Genomic DNA, 15,524 nt, shown 5'->3' on the forward strand with positions numbered 1-15,524 from the left:
ATCACATTGTTGTCATTTCGTTTACATGTTTCATTCCAATTTGTTTCATTGCTGCAAGTGGTTCTTTGATTATATACATATATTGTTTACTTTTGGGGAATTATTAAAAACCTAAATTGGATTCAATTATTACTATTAGTGGGCAAACATTTTAAAGGTGAGGTATAAAATAATTAATAATGGCCTTAAATCCCTTATGAATTGGTGCGAATGCGTGTAGTCTGTGCGTTTAAGACTAAGGGCGTGACTTAAGCCACGCCTAAGTTGATTCAATGAGTATAAAGATGGGCTTAAATTGATTTGCGTCGTTGGGCGATGCCAGTCAAAAAATACAATTTCTGATAAATGTAATTATTTTATAGCGCAATGGTTGTTTTGGAGTCCTGCTGGTCACCAATCATTTGGTCGAATTCTGTGAAAACCGGAAGTTATGCCGTGGCAGTGTATACAGCGGCGGTATCAGTGATTTTTATCACATTGGTAAACAAATAATATTACCTTCGTCCCAACAATAATATAAAGCATTACATTTTAGATCACTTATATGTTATCGGGCGGAGAATCAGCTCAACTGTATTCACCACTTTTTGAAACGGATATTAGGTACTCGATGCCAGTCTATGGAGCAATATTCATATCCTACTTTATTCTCCTCATAATCGCATCATATTTTGTATATTATGGAATAAGAATAAGGTAACATCACATATTTTATGTGTCATTCACATTTGGTTATTTATTTTTCCCGATATTTACAAATACCATAGTACGCGAGGTTGGCTACTACCCTGGCTAATATTAGTCGGCTTAGGAATATTGTTTCAGTTTTGTTGGGGTCTTTGGCTTATTGGCGGCTACTACATTTATGTAAGTTTTAAGTGCATAATATAATTATAGGTATTATGTATTTTTATATTTTACAGCTCGAGCAAACGTTTTCCGCTCTTCTAAATTTTTGCTGGATGGCTTACAATGTAAATAAATTTTACCCAGTTAATAAATCAAATTTCCTAATTGCAATATAATTACAGATTTATTGCTGGTTGTGCGTGTTCTCACAGTACCAATTATTTTTGGAGATGCAAAATCCCAATATCGTTCTCTTGGAGCCATTTTAAGGTGGTTGATACTCCACTTGCAGATTAAATAAAAAAACAATATTCGAATGAAACTTAAGTTGTTAAGATATAGAATTATTTACATATCAAATGTAAAACATATCGAACCTCTACGTAAATGAAAGCATATATTTATGCTTCTATATGACAAAAAAGAAAAGACTTAACATTCCGTCCATTTTTTATACATTTGTTGTATAAAAAAATATCTTTCTGAGATAAAAATACTATATACCTTATATATTTTCCCCTGACAAATTTGTAAATTTTAAATGAATGAAATGATATAAACGATAAAACGCACATTTCCTATCCATTTTTTGTATTAAGTAAATGGATTGTGTTCATTAATAAATTTGAAACTTTCCTTAAAACGAAAACTATTTGATATACCTTAAAATATTTTAATAAAAATTTTTAATGACCAACTTATGTTTTTGTATTAACTCAATATATAAAATATTTACATTTTACCGATATATGTACGTCGAACTTTAAAATGCATAGCCGAAGCTAAAAACTAACTTTTCCTTAAATATATGTTAAGGGATTGTAACAAAAAGAACGCGTTTTTGTAAAATATTTGTTATTAGACTTTTTGTGTTGTTTTATGAAAAAGTTGTAGATTTCGGAATACCTTAAAAATCGAAATTATTATCAAAAGACATAACATTTCACGAAAACGCGTTTAAAGTTTTCTGAAGTCTCCGAAACTTTTTGCTGGATCAACTTCAAATATCAAGTATATTATATATTTTATTCATATATATATTCATTAGCAACATTTGCAAAAGAAAAATTTGATTTAATTTAAATTCATAAGCGGATATAACTCTTTAAATGTTATATGATTTTCCTCGAATTATACAATTTTCGAATATGAATTTTTAACCAAGATGATTTCTTTTAGATATGGTTACACTGAATATGTTAAATCCCCTCTGGCATTGCCACATAGAAAGTCTCTGTAGTCGACGTCGGTTTATATTTTTGTGCCCAATAAATTGTCTATTTAGGTGTGATTCGAAAAGCATGGATAATTAAGTGTGTTTTAAGTAGTGAAAACACACTCTCTAGTTTCTATACCTATTAAAGTATATTAAATTCATCAAGAAATCGGTGAATAAGAAGGAATTTAAATTTATATATGTGACAGTTTAAATAATTGAACGCGTATTTCACACAGTCGGGCATCATAGAAATTAAATGAAAGAGATAACTACTTGATTATTTTAATGAGGGTTCCAAATTTCGTGCAACAGAGATAAAAGCCTTAACTCATTTATTTCTCAGATTACTGTCTTTTTCGCGCATATGTGACTTGAGGGACTGTCAGCTGATGACTTGACAAGTGCCTTACCTAGTTGGCTTGTTCTTGTCAATTATGATATATTTGTTTGTCTCTTCTCAATCGTTTATTTCTTCGTCTTGTATTACTGTCGTTTTTTGAAGTGTTATCGGTTTACTAGTGTGTTGTTGATGATTCCATCCAATTTGTCAATATATTTCGTTGACTTTTAGTAAAAAATTGTACGCGCAAGGAAAAAGATCATTGGAATCAATTGGAATATAATTTCAATATTGACCTAGAGGCGAACATCGTACAGTGTAAAAGCAATAAGAAAACGTATATAGATATAAGTGAAGAAGAAGCAATAGAAAACTGTAGTAACACACACGAATAAAAACGCAGCAAAGAAGAATTGCAGAAAGAAGTAAAACGAAACGATTTCTAGTTGTGTTCGTGTAATAAGGAAAAAATTTCGCTGCCAAGTTAAAATTTGTAAAAATTGTTAATTTCATTGTTGAAAAGCGTAAAAGCGCTACAATAATAAAAGGAAAATGTCAACACCCGCACGCAGACGTCTTATGAGAGATTTTAAAAGGTAAGAACAGAAATCTTCTCGAACACGATGAGTGAAACTTGCTGAAGTTCAGCCCAATTTATCGTAGATAATCACCCATGAAAATGATTTTCGAAATAACGCAGAAGTTTATTAAAAGAGGTGCTTATGAAAAATTACTTGTGATATTTTCTTCACATGGTTTTTATTTTTGCATTGTCTTTTTTATTTTGTTTGTTCATGAATATTTGAACATACATATACAACTATGTATGTAATTCTTCGTTATGCGTTTTACTTGGCCACAGAAATATTGGCATTGGCATTGTGAATTTAGTGTTTTACGTATTATATTTTACGGAACTTCTACACTTTCCCGAAAATTCGCCTAAGCCTCATGTTATGACATGGTAGTTGTTATTGTCTTTGAATCTCAAAAAATGTATGCATAAATTTTTACCAATCATGATGCATTATTATTAAAAAACCGTAATGGTTAAAAATATGTGTGCATATTTATCTACAGTAATGTATTTATCCAATAATCATTTGTTTTTAATAATCCTTTTATATTTAAGTCACTTATTGATTACATGATATTTTTTGGTGCTTCCTCTTGATTTTCACTTCCTAGTTCAACGCTTGTATGACTCCACTTGTGGGTACAGAAACGGTAGACATTTGCCTTGACTCATCTGTTGAGAGAATGATCACGATTTTGTTATTCATAAACATCCACATATTTGCGAAATTCACTTTGTAATTATATACATATGTAATCTATTATTTTTGCTTTACTAATGGCTATGAAAATATAAAACTCTGAAAGAATGTGAATTGAAAATGTACATGACTCTTTAAAAACACAACTATATGTTACCAGCCCGTCCTTGAAGTACTCCAATATAAACACATAATTTTACAATGGGCGATATCAGATTTTAATTTTGTGTTACTTATGTATTTAAAGTTCCCATGGGATTCGTACAAATGTGTAAGTTTGTTCGATATAACTGTAGCAAAATTAGTATACTATATAAATTGGTTGCTTTTGTATTATTGCGTATATACATACATATATTTTTCTGAATGTTTAGATTTTCGTGCATATTATGACGGCAATATATTATATAGGTTTGTCATGTCACAATTGCCAAACAGCTTGGCTGAATTGGTACGTTTTGTTGTGGTACTAAAATCAAAAAGCCAAATACCAAGAAATAAATATGATTCAAAATAAAAGAATCTTAAAAATTAAATTGTTTTAAATTTTCCGGATAACATACACTGCGGTCAAATTTTTAGTAGTGTGCAAACGTAGAAGAGGAACCATAAAAGCCCTAACAGCAAGTAAAACAAATAACAAAAAATAATAATAATAATTGTTTAATTAATTTCAATAAATTATAAATATATCCAAAAAATTATGAGAATTTTGGAGCGGTCAAAAACTTAGTAGTGTAACAACTTGAAAGTAAAAAATTGCGACAAAAAAGGTAGTAAAATATTTTTCTATTATTTTTTTTTTCAAATTCGATATTGACTTTTTATGTAATCAGTATTTAGTTGCGTGACCTTTATTTTTTAGTGTTGCAGCTCAGCGTCGGGGCATTAAGTCCCATAGTTGCGTGCCAGATGTCGGCTTACATCGCAGTCATCAGAAAATTTTGATGGGGTTGATGTCAGGGGTCTGTGGCAGCCATTCATTGACATTCCGTTCCTCAAATCACCTTTTAGCAACTTTACTTGTGTTATCCTGCTGAAACGTTGTTGTTGTGATAACGGTTTATCAATCCCCGTTCGGATAGTAGGGGTTATCCATGTTGTCGTCGACGGCCAGGAAACGTGCTTTTTCGACGGGGTCGGACCAAAGGGAAAGGGGTTGGCAGGGCATGCAAAGAGGAGGCCAGTGTCATGCGAGACTATGTATACCCCTATATAGGGTTATAGGGTCCGCAAACGCTTAGTTTACGAAATATTCGACCTTAAAGTCCGAAAAATCGCAAAATTGGACCATTTCAAGACGCTATTTCACCACATTAAACGCACTTTTTTCACATTTTTCACTTCAAATTAATTAATTTACACTATTAACTTTTAAATAAAACCACATTTTACACATTTAACAGGTTTTTTACTAAAAAATCTTTGTTTTGAACCTCATTTGTTTACCAAACGAAATGGAGCGCTGCCATGTGATGATAACGAATATGTATGGCGCGTTATCTAATTTTATGTTATTAATTGGAAAAATAAAAAGAAATTAAAAAATCGATATTCTCAATATTCGAGTCAGAAAGAAAATTTGTAAAAATGAGAAATACATATTATAAAAATAATAATAATTGGAAAAATAAAAATATCGATATTCGCAATACAGTATACTCTCGAAAAGTAAATTCTCAGAAAGTAAATAATCGCGGAAAAGTAAATCACCTTTAAGATTACACATGCACCTCGAAAAAGTAAATTTTTTAATTTACTTTTCAGAGAGTGTGATAAAAAATTCGAAACGAAGCAAGCAGCGTTTTTTACGATGTTGCAAAAACACTTACTTTCTTGTTTATCGCGACTTTTTAGTAAACAAAGAAACTGCTGATGAAATAGAAATTTTGTCAGACACTTCAGATGGAGAAGAAGTCAGCTAGGAACCCAAAGTGACATATGGGGAAGCAATTCAAAGCGTAAACAACTTGATCCACTGGTTTAAAAATGAAAACGATGCAAATCAGGTGTCAGACTTTTTGAATTGTCGTACAAAAATGGTCAGAAAATATATTGCAAAAGAAAAGAATATTCAAGATTTTTTCTCTTCATAGTAAATACATATGTATGTATTTAAATGTAAATATGTTTTTCATGTAAATCCATATGTTTTATTGAAGCAAATAAATTAATGAATTTTTTAAGTTTAAAAATGCATTTAATATTATGAAAACAGATAATTTAAGTATATATTTGGAAAAGTAAATTATTCGAAAAAGTAAATTACCCAAAATACCAATCGATTTACTTTTCGAGAGTATACTGTATACGAGTCTGATCGTGAATTGGCAAAAATGAGAAATACATACTAGGAAAATTTATAATTCATTATTATTGCAGAAAGAAGAAGAATTTGGACACAGAAGAATTTTGAACACCGGGGTTTTGGACCGACCAGGGATATTATTTTTCGAGCGCTCGAGCGGTCCAAAACCCCGGTGTTCAAAATTCTTCTGTGTCCAAATTCTTCTTCTTTCTGCAATAATAATGAATTATAAATTTTCCTAGTATGTATTTCTCATTTTTGCCAATTCACGATCAGACTCGTATATTGCGAATATCGATATAAAAACGCTGTGAAACGCTAAAAAATTCTTCATAAGGTGTGGCAACGCTGGTTTTCCTCGTAACTAAATTTGGCTGAAATTAAGAAATGAAAGTGAAAATCGAACTGATTTCAATGTTAAGAGTGTATATTTAATTATAGTGAAAGAAAAACGTGAAAAATTCTGTGAAACATGGAGAAATCATGTGTCTTAGTGCGAATTTTTGAATTTTTAAACGTGAATATTTTTAAAAATATTAGCTATTTTCACATGATTTTTGGATATTCCACCTCTATAGAAGCCCCCCTATCCGTACATACCCCATTTATACGGAAATTCGGTTTTTTTACCCCGCCGCCAAAGTAATCGGAATCGTGCCGTATACCCCATCAAAGTTGAAAAGAAAATTGTCATATCTTTTGAAAAGTGAAGTTTATTTTTTGCATGGTTTTTGTTATTGCTTATTAGTACACTACATATTAAATTAATTTAATTTTCTGCATTTTAGTGCTAGTGACTGCGAAATACGCGGTAATCAGAAAAAGAGAAATTCTTAGCAACGACAAAAGTATGTATACCCGAATAAATTTTGAGGTTACCTTCACACTAGAGTTTCAATATTTAGTGTTGCCACCCTTAGCATTAATTACTGCCAATAGATGTCGAGGCATGCTGTCAACCAAGTTTTGAAGAAGTCATTAGGGTATGTTTTCCCAGGAGTCTTTCAATTTATTAAAAATCCCGCCTTTATTTGAACGGCAAGAAAATCGGTCAAGCTTGTCATCCAAATATTGCCATAAGTCGGGGCTTTGGGCAGGGCATGGTAGGAGTTCTATCGATTTTTGTTCGAAGTATTCTTTTGCACCCCGACTTGTATGCTTGGGGTCGTTGTACCGCTGGTATATGAAGTTATCCTGTATGCCAATTTTTTGCGTAGCTGGCTCCAAATTGGTACTTAACATTTGAACATAAGACTCTCCTGTCAAATTACCTTCGATCATTACGAGATTTGAGTGACCACTGTAGTTAAAACAACACCAAACCAATACATTTCCGCCTCCAAACTTTATGGGGCTTTGAATGCATTTACTCTGAAGCTTCTCGTGGCTCTTTCGCCAAACTTTTTGCCGTCCTTTAGTATTTTTAAATTCAAATTTGCTTTCATCACTCCAAATTACTTTTTTCCAAAAATTTGGTGGCAGTTTGTAATACTTTTTTGCAAACTCCAATCGTGCCTTTAAATTTTTCTTGCTGATGAACGGGTTTTTAATCTTGTAGTGGCGGGAATACCCGTATATTCGAATTGAATTGTTCGCTCGGAAACATCTATTTAAAGGCTCTGCTTAATAAATCGGGCTGATACAGTCGGATCTTTTTTCACTTCTCTCACCTATTTTTGTCTCTTCGCGCACTGTAGTTACTCTAGGGCGGCCTGATCTTGGAGCCCACCATTTTTTTGGTAATTTTTTATCACTTTTTGGATTGTGGTCTTGCTTTTAGAATATTTGTTTGCAATTTTTCCGTATCTCATTCCGTCTAAATGATCATGAACAATCAATTTTCGCAGGTCAACGCTTATTTCTGCAGATCTTGGCATTTCACTAAATAACATCTTTATATTATTTACCCAAACACTTTTATCGAGAATGAAATCATGAAATTTTACCTTTGTCGAGTTTGTTTCTAAATATTTGCAAAAACTATTTACCCAAAGAAGCACTACGCACAAATATTGCCACGGTATACATAATTTTGTCGCCTGCAAAGTTCAACTGATCATCAACAAGTGCACATTCTGCAAAATAAAGGTAAATATCATACCGTTATTATTTGTCAACTTACAGTGTGAATTACCGTATGTACAATTTTTTAATTGTTGAACTTTTGAAAAAAATATTCAAAGAACAATATTATAATATATTATTCCATTGCCCGGCGTCAATATCGTGCAATCATCAGCGTACGAGGTTATGGAAACTCCCTTTGGTGGCGGGGGGAGTTTCGAAATGTAGAAGTTAAACAGAAGCGGGGAGAGGACACCACCCTCCTATTGGAACGTCCAAACAAGCGTAATTTTTTCACTGGCATACGGCTGCATGGTTTTCCACAGTATTTCGACGTCATCAATCATGTTTTCCTTAATCCAATAAATGCGTCCTACACCTTGCTAAGAAAAGCCTGACCAAACTATGATATTTGCACCTCCATGTTTTACCGTTTATGTTGTATATTACGGCAGGTGTTCGGTATTGGATGAGAGCCTTACATATTGACGCGATCTCTTTCCGTTATACTTAACAATCAAAAGATTCGTCCGACCATAAACTGTTCCGGCGTTTTGTCGAAGACCAATTTAAATGTTTTTTGACGAATCGAAGTCTTTTCAACATGCGTTTTAGTCAATAACAACACTCTTCTTGGACTGTGGGCACTCAGGTCGTGATCGTGCAAACGCCGCTTTACAGTTTTAATACTTGAAGCTACATTAGAGACATCTTTTATATCTGGACCAGCCACAAATCGAAACTGCTTTGAGTATCTGACAATTGAATTGACTTCTCTCACTGACAACTGGCTTCATTCCACGTTTTTGTTATTAGTTGGTTGGTACTTGATAGGGTTACGTGTCATTGTGTATGAGCAACAAATAAAATTTGAACTTTCACATAAGTTTTGCTTCAGAAATCTATTTTTGTTATCAACCTCATAAAAAACTTCATGACCGATATGAAAAAAGTGTTGCTGAACAAAAACCATCCAATTACGAGTTTGTGAAAGATTATCATTTCAACATTACCAGGGCCCCATAGACTCTATTTCTTGGATGCGTGATACGCTAATATTCTATGTATGCTAGGAATCCGTTTACGTTCTATTGAAATATTTGGACTGTGGAAATATTAATACATCATTAACGAAGTTAATATGTTCTGCAAAAATTTTAAGAAAATAGACATTTTTCTTCTTGAAAATTGAAAGATTCGTTTTGTTCATATGGCCACTGTTTTTTTTTTTTTTGTGGGCAACTGTATATACGGGTGTACATTTACTCTACTAAATTTGGTTTATATAATCCTATACGACTGCATAATGAAAGATGGATCATCTGTATATACACATATGTGCATACATCTATGTGGATGTATAAATATAAAAAAAAAAAAATATTTATTTACATATTAGTGAGGTGAAAGAACTAAGAGGTAGCCTACGCTAACGACAACAACAACTAAGAGGTACTTCATGGCACGCACATACATATGTATATTCATATGTACAGTGCTGTGCTTAGCGAATGAAACAAAACAAATGTGTATCAAATTTTTGCTTTATTATATTATTTTTAGTATACATTTGAACTAAAATATAATTAACTTATACATTAGTTCAAGTAAATAAACATTTTAAAAGCCAAAGAAGCACATATAGGAGCTATTAAATATCATTACGTTCCAATTTGAAAACTAGAAATGAAATTGTTGTTTCAAAGTCCCAACGAAGCTAATTTTCTGATTTGAATACGGTATTATTGGGGCCTCCTAATACATTATTTGAAATTGCGAAAACTGTTCCTGGATTGCAGTTTTCGTTAATGTTAAAAATACAAATTTTAAGAAAACATGAAAAGTAGTTATTAAGTACATATCGTCATCTGAAATGCAAAATAAGGTAACAACATTTTCGGAAATTTACAGTGGCATGAATGAAACACGAAATAAAATGGAACATGAGTGAAACAAAATTTTAATATTGGTTAAAAGTGGTTTATATCTGACCGCAGAACCTGAAAATGTTGAACATATGTAATATTATGTATGTACATATGTAATTTGGAGTAATGAAGCGTAATCAATAAGACACTCAATTCGAATTTTTTGATGATACGTTATTTTGCATTTCAGGTGACGATAGTATTCATATGTATGATTAATATTTTAATTACAATTGTTAATTATATAAAAATCATACATTTTACGCAATTACAATTCTATGTTATCAGTTCGTTATAACTTATAACTTTATGAGACTATATGAAACCCCTAACTATGTACATATACATATGTAACAATTATTTAAGTCTTGAAGTATGAAATCTTATTTTTTTTTTTTAAATACCTGATAAAATTTTCAAACGGTTTAAGATCTCAAACATTTTGAGAATTATATTATGAATTAAATGCTTACACAAGAACATTACCAACCCCGTTCCCACTATAGTCAAGTCGAAGAAACCGGAACGGACCCGGATTTTTAACCGGCACCATGGCTCGAAGATACTTCAGCAATGTTTTATACCGCAATAAAACAACAATAACAACAAGAAATTTTTAACTAATTTGCGATTTCACCATATGTTTACCATTCTCTCTCAAATGGGCGATAACATAGTTGCTTCAACTCAATATTTCCTTTTACCCATACTTTTTTCACTAAAAATATTAAATTTAGCAATTTTCAATTAAAATAATTATTAAAATAAAAATAATAATTAAAATATTATAAGAAAAACAGTGCATAAAATATGCTAATATGTAACACTAATCCCCCGCTTTTTATCACGTTTTCAATAAAACTCAATTTCTTCAAAATATAATATATTTAATACGAGTTTTGACAGTCGAGAGGCATACGCAATAGGTGCAAAATATATACACAGGCATGCCATTGTTAATTAGTTGCACGCAACTGTATGTATACATATATGGTTCAAAAGGTCTATGCAATGCATTTAAATGAGAATTTTACGTGTAATCAAACAACACATTTACAAAAATTATTTTCCGATAATAAAATTGCACCGCATTGACTATCTTTGCTTTTATTGCAGACTTCAAGAAGATCCACCAACTGGAGTTTCTGGAGCGCCAACAGATAACAATATTATGATTTGGAATGCTGTGATTTTCGGTCCACACGACACCCCATTCGAAGACGGTACCTTTAAATTAACAATAGAATTTACGGAAGAGTATCCAAATAAACCGCCAACGGTTAGATTCGTATCAAAAGTATTTCATCCGAATGTGTATGCAGATGGAGGAATTTGTTTGGACATCTTGCAAAACAGATGGAGTCCCACATATGATGTTTCAGCTATTCTAACATCTATACAGGTGTGTATCATAATATTCCCAGCACGTCAACAAATGATTAATACTCATTTCAACAATTTTTTGAATATTTATTTTTAGTCTCTATTAAGTGATCCGAATCCAAATTCACCAGCTAATTCCACAGCTGCTCAGCTCTATAAAGAGAATCGTCGCGAATATGAGAAGCGAGTGAAAGCTTGTGTTGAACAAAGTTTCATCGACTAGCCATCCGCCACAGCAGCTACAACACGCAAATCAACTGCAGCTGCTAGTGCAGTAGGAAGAGGAACTGTAACTGCAGCGTCTACAATGTTTTATTGAAATAAAATTCGAAGAAAAAATTAAAATATTAAAATTTAAAATACATATATATAATGCATAATATACAATACATAAAAACAAAAATCATACACATTCGCACATCTTTTTCAGTCGGATAAGTTGTGTTGCTAAAAATTGCAATAAAAACAAACTCATCAAAGAAAGATGAAGTTGCACTTATGGCAGCAAAAACAAACAAGACAAAAAACAAAAACAAAACTGTATGAATAAAAGTGGCAAAGCTCGAAATGGAGAACTCAACAATATATTCGTAAAAATAGCAATGTGATTGCTATGTGCAACTCTTTAATGACCGATTAACATGAAGGATTTGTCGTTAACAATTCAATGTTAAATCGATACTGCGGTTAAAGAAAAACATGCGATTAATGTTGATCTGCGAAATGCTGTTTCGTCGCGCTTCACATCTTCAGAAATAAATAGAATTTGTAGAAGAAAACAATATATTAACAAATAAAAACCTATTACATTAATATGTGTATGTACCTTAATGGAAATTAACTTCAGTGTAATTTGAGTGGAAATTTAGAAAATAGAAACACCAACGCTATAAGTGACCGACGTTGTTAAATTTCGAGAAACGCAGTTTAAGCCATTGAAATAAGGTTTAGCCGGAAATGTATGTTACCTAACCAGTTGTCCATTTAAGATTTCCTAACTCCAGCTTACTATACGCAGGCTGTTTGGTGACGTCAGCAACCTGCAAACCCTACTTCCTCTCTTGTTACAACTAACATTGAATGGGTGCTCAAAAGATTTGCTTATTACCACTCTCGTTTTAGAAATAAAATCACATTGATTATCTAACTCACAATATTATTACTAATATAAACCACCAGTGTCAATATTGTTAAGAGGAAATAAGAAAATGTAATTCTCGTCGCATTCTTTGTAATTGTTTTGATGGAGAAATTTGATTTGTAGCAAAATTGAACTGATGTTTGAAATAAATTTTTGAATTTGCTTTATTAAACTCACTCCTACGACCAAGAAGCTTTTCATTTTGCTACTGATATTTGTTTTGTGCATGTAATTCTTAAATTATCGTATATTTAAGTACGCTCCACATGATCCAATAAAAAGCAGAAATCATTTTACTGTTATTAAGCAATTACAAATAAACAACAGAAGCATATACATATATTTAACATAAATAAAACTATTATAAAAATACATTATAAGAATTACTATATGATAATATAAGTTGTCTCTTATTTCAGTTTTCAAAAGGTCAACTCGAAGTATACTTGACAAATTCGTGAATTTTTATAGTTCGGACAAGCTATTTTATATCCACGATTTTTTTTTATTAGAAAGCAGTCCAAAAGTAAGAGCATAAGTCATTCAAAGGGAAATAATGCAGACCGAGTATGTGAGTTTGTACACTTGCGTATAGACGAATGTGGTTAAAGATATTGAATACCTAGCATACTATAAAATTGTAAAATCAAAATCCATTTTACAACCTTTGCAAATATTCAAAAAAATTAAAATCCCATTATATTCGATGACAATATATTTTAGTTATACTCTTACTAAAACTCCTAGTGAAAATCACTAGGGAACCAAATACTAACAAAGAGTTATTGGAACTGAAATTAAACACTCTGGAGCATTTGGTGGGATACATACATATTTTAAAAATTAAAAAATGAAGTGATTGAGGGTTGAGAGAATACAACCCAGCGGGATATGGTAGACATTGGTAAGCGAGCAAGGTAAATGATGCAGTATGATTGTATCGCTTGCTCCGACCAATGAAAATTAACACGGCAATGTCCTACGAAAAGAAACAGATCACCCCTTCGCTTACCATAGAGACGAAGAATTCTTCGATGCCCCAGTAACAGTAATTCGTTATAAAAATAAGTATTTATGTATAAAAGGGAATGATTTTATTTTAATTTTATGGATGAGTCTCTTTTCTTTTTTTCCAAGCAACGAGACTTAAAGAAAGGGCCTTTGGCGAGTCTGATGCTTTTTTGAGTTTGGTGAACACATCCGATTCGGTGAAGCCTTCTACTTTTACACTTTCTACAAAAAAAGATGAAACTGTATGTAATTATAAATTTCCATCATTGATGAAAACACGAAAAACTTACCAAATAGTAACGCATCAAAGTGCTTCGCTTATTAATTTTTAATTCTTCTTCTTCTTCTTTACTGGCGTAGACACCGCTTACGCGATTATAGCCGAGTCAACAACAACGCGCCAGTCGTTTCTTCTTTTCGCTACGTGGCGCCAATTAGATATTCCAAGCGAGGCCAGGTCCTTCTCCACTTGGTCCTTCCACCGGAGTGGAGGTCTTCCTCTTCCTCTGCTTTCCTCGGCGGGTACTGCGTCGAATACTTTTAGAGCTGGAGTGTTTTCATCCATCCGTACAACATGTCCTAGCCAGCGTAGCCGCTGTCTTTTAATTCGCTGAACTATGTTAATGTCGTCGTATATCTCGTACAGCTCATCGTTCCATCGAATGCGATATTCGCCGTGGCCAACGCGCAAGGACCATAAATCTTTCGCAGAACTTTTCTCTCGAAAACTCGCAACGTCGACTCATCGGTTGTTGTCATAGCAGGACGGGAATTATGAGCGACTTATAGAGTTTGGTTTTTGGTCGTCGAGAGAGGACTTTACTTTTCAATTGCCTACTCAGTCCGAAGTAGCACCTGTTGGCAAGAGTAATCCTGCGTTGGATTTCCAGGCTGACATTGTTGGTGGTTTTTTAATTAGTCTTCTCATATCCCTTTTCGAGAATAATAATATTATTTCTTTATTCAAAATTTAAACATAAAATTAAATTTTTAATTAAAATAGCAGCTCACCTAAACACAACTTTCTGCAAATTTTCTTCAAATGCTTGACGATTTGACGAAATAATGAAAATATTTACTTATAAATTTTATTCCTTCAATTTGTATTTGTTGTTTATAGTAACGGGTGATTTTTTTGAGGTTAGGATTTTCATGCATTAGTATTTGACAGATCACGTGGGATTTCAGACATGGTGTCAAAGAGAAAGATGCTCAGTATGCTTTGACATTTCATCATGAATAGACTTACTAACGAGCAACGCTTGCAAATCATTGAATTTTATTACCAAAATCAGTGTTCGGTTCGAAATGTGTTTCGCGCGCGTGTTTTGTTCAGCGATGAGGCTCATTTCTGGTTGAATGGCTACGTAAATAAGCAAAATTGCCGCATTTGGGGTGAAGAGCAACCAGAAGCCGTTCAAGAACTGCCCATGCATCCCGAAAAATGCACTGTTTGGTGTGGTTTGTACGCTGGTGGAATCATTGGACCGTATTTTTTCAAAGATGCTGTTGGACGCAACGTTACGGTGAATGGCGATCGCTATCGTTCGATGCTAACAAACTTTTTGTTGCCAAAAATGGAAGAACTGAACTTGGTTGACATGTGGTTTCAACAAGATGGCGCTACATGCCACACAGCTCGCGATTCTATGGCCATTTTGAGGGAAAACTTCGGACAACAATTCATCTCAAGAAATGGACCCGTAAGTTGGCCACCAAGATCATGCGATTTAACGCCTTTAGACTATTTTTTGTGGGGCTACGTCAAGTCTAAAGTCTACAGAAATAAGCCAGCAACTATTCCAGCTTTGGAAGACAACATTTCCGAAGAAATTCGGGCTATTCCGGCCGAAATGCTCGAAAAAGTTGCCCAAAATTGGACTTTCCGAATGGACCACCTAAGACGCAGCCGCGGTCAACATTTAAATGAAATTATCTTCAAAAAGTAAATGTCATGAACCAATCTAACGTTTCAAATAAAGAACCGATGAGATTTTGCAAATT

The 15,524-nt window shown here is 32.9% G+C and overlaps 2 protein-coding genes and 1 long non-coding RNA gene across 5 annotated transcripts; 2 read left to right on the forward strand and 1 right to left on the reverse strand.

Moving 5' to 3' along the window:
- Positions 1 to 1,158, forward strand: LOC105226617 (uncharacterized). The gene is made up of 6 exons (XM_011205584.4): positions 1 to 157; positions 363 to 480; positions 536 to 696; positions 768 to 867; positions 924 to 974; positions 1,032 to 1,158. Exons 2-6 carry the CDS (start codon positions 367 to 369, stop codon positions 1,116 to 1,118), a joined length of 513 nt encoding a protein of 170 aa, XP_011203886.1. The 5' UTR covers positions 1 to 157; positions 363 to 366; the 3' UTR covers positions 1,119 to 1,158.
- A 911-nt stretch (positions 1,159 to 2,069) lies between these two features.
- LOC105226616 (ubiquitin-conjugating enzyme E2-17 kDa) lies at positions 2,070 to 12,694 on the forward strand. Of its 3 annotated transcripts, none has more exons than XM_049446929.1 (4): positions 2,070 to 2,134; positions 2,640 to 3,004; positions 11,102 to 11,387; positions 11,466 to 12,694. In XM_049446929.1, the coding sequence occupies exons 2-4, from the start codon at positions 2,961 to 2,963 to the stop codon at positions 11,589 to 11,591; spliced, it is 456 nt and encodes a 151-aa protein (XP_049302886.1). In that variant the 5' UTR covers positions 2,070 to 2,134; positions 2,640 to 2,960; the 3' UTR covers positions 11,592 to 12,694. The 3 variants fall into 3 exon arrangements, with proteins under 3 accessions (XP_049302886.1, XP_029406194.1, XP_011203885.1); XM_029550334.2 differs by having other exon boundaries at positions 2,074 to 2,237; XM_011205583.4 differs by lacking the exons at positions 2,070 to 2,134; positions 2,640 to 3,004 and adding an exon at positions 3,260 to 3,404.
- LOC109579566 (uncharacterized) lies at positions 3,412 to 4,311 on the reverse strand. Its single transcript, XR_007421468.1, has 2 exons — positions 3,843 to 4,311; positions 3,412 to 3,784 (listed from the first exon to the last, which is right to left on the reverse strand). It is a non-coding gene; the product is annotated as an uncharacterized LOC109579566 (long non-coding RNA).
- Positions 12,695 to 15,524: the final 2,830 nt, after the last annotated feature.

Source organism: Bactrocera dorsalis, chromosome 2, assembly GCF_023373825.1.
Source record: "Bactrocera dorsalis isolate Fly_Bdor chromosome 2, ASM2337382v1, whole genome shotgun sequence".
In the NCBI taxonomy this organism is placed as follows: Eukaryota; Metazoa; Arthropoda; class Insecta; order Diptera; family Tephritidae; genus Bactrocera; species Bactrocera dorsalis.

Bases quoted from the DNA above. Each gene is read 5' to 3' on its own strand.
- LOC105226617 (XM_011205584.4), top strand. From the start codon at position 367: ATGGTTGTTTTGGAGTCCTGCTGGTCACCAATCATTTGGTCGAATTCT. The intron at 481-535 runs GTAAACAAATAA...ATTACATTTTAG, and splicing joins CAGTGATTTTTATCACATTG to ATCACTTATATGTTATCGGG. The intron at 868-923 runs GTAAGTTTTAAG...TATATTTTACAG, and splicing joins TTGGCGGCTACTACATTTAT to CTCGAGCAAACGTTTTCCGC.
- LOC105226616 (XM_049446929.1), top strand. From the start codon at position 2,961: ATGTCAACACCCGCACGCAGACGTCTTATGAGAGATTTTAAAAG. The intron at 3,005-11,101 runs GTAAGAACAGAA...CTTTTATTGCAG, and splicing joins CTTATGAGAGATTTTAAAAG to ACTTCAAGAAGATCCACCAA. The intron at 11,388-11,465 runs GTGTGTATCATA...ATTTATTTTTAG, and splicing joins CTATTCTAACATCTATACAG to TCTCTATTAAGTGATCCGAA.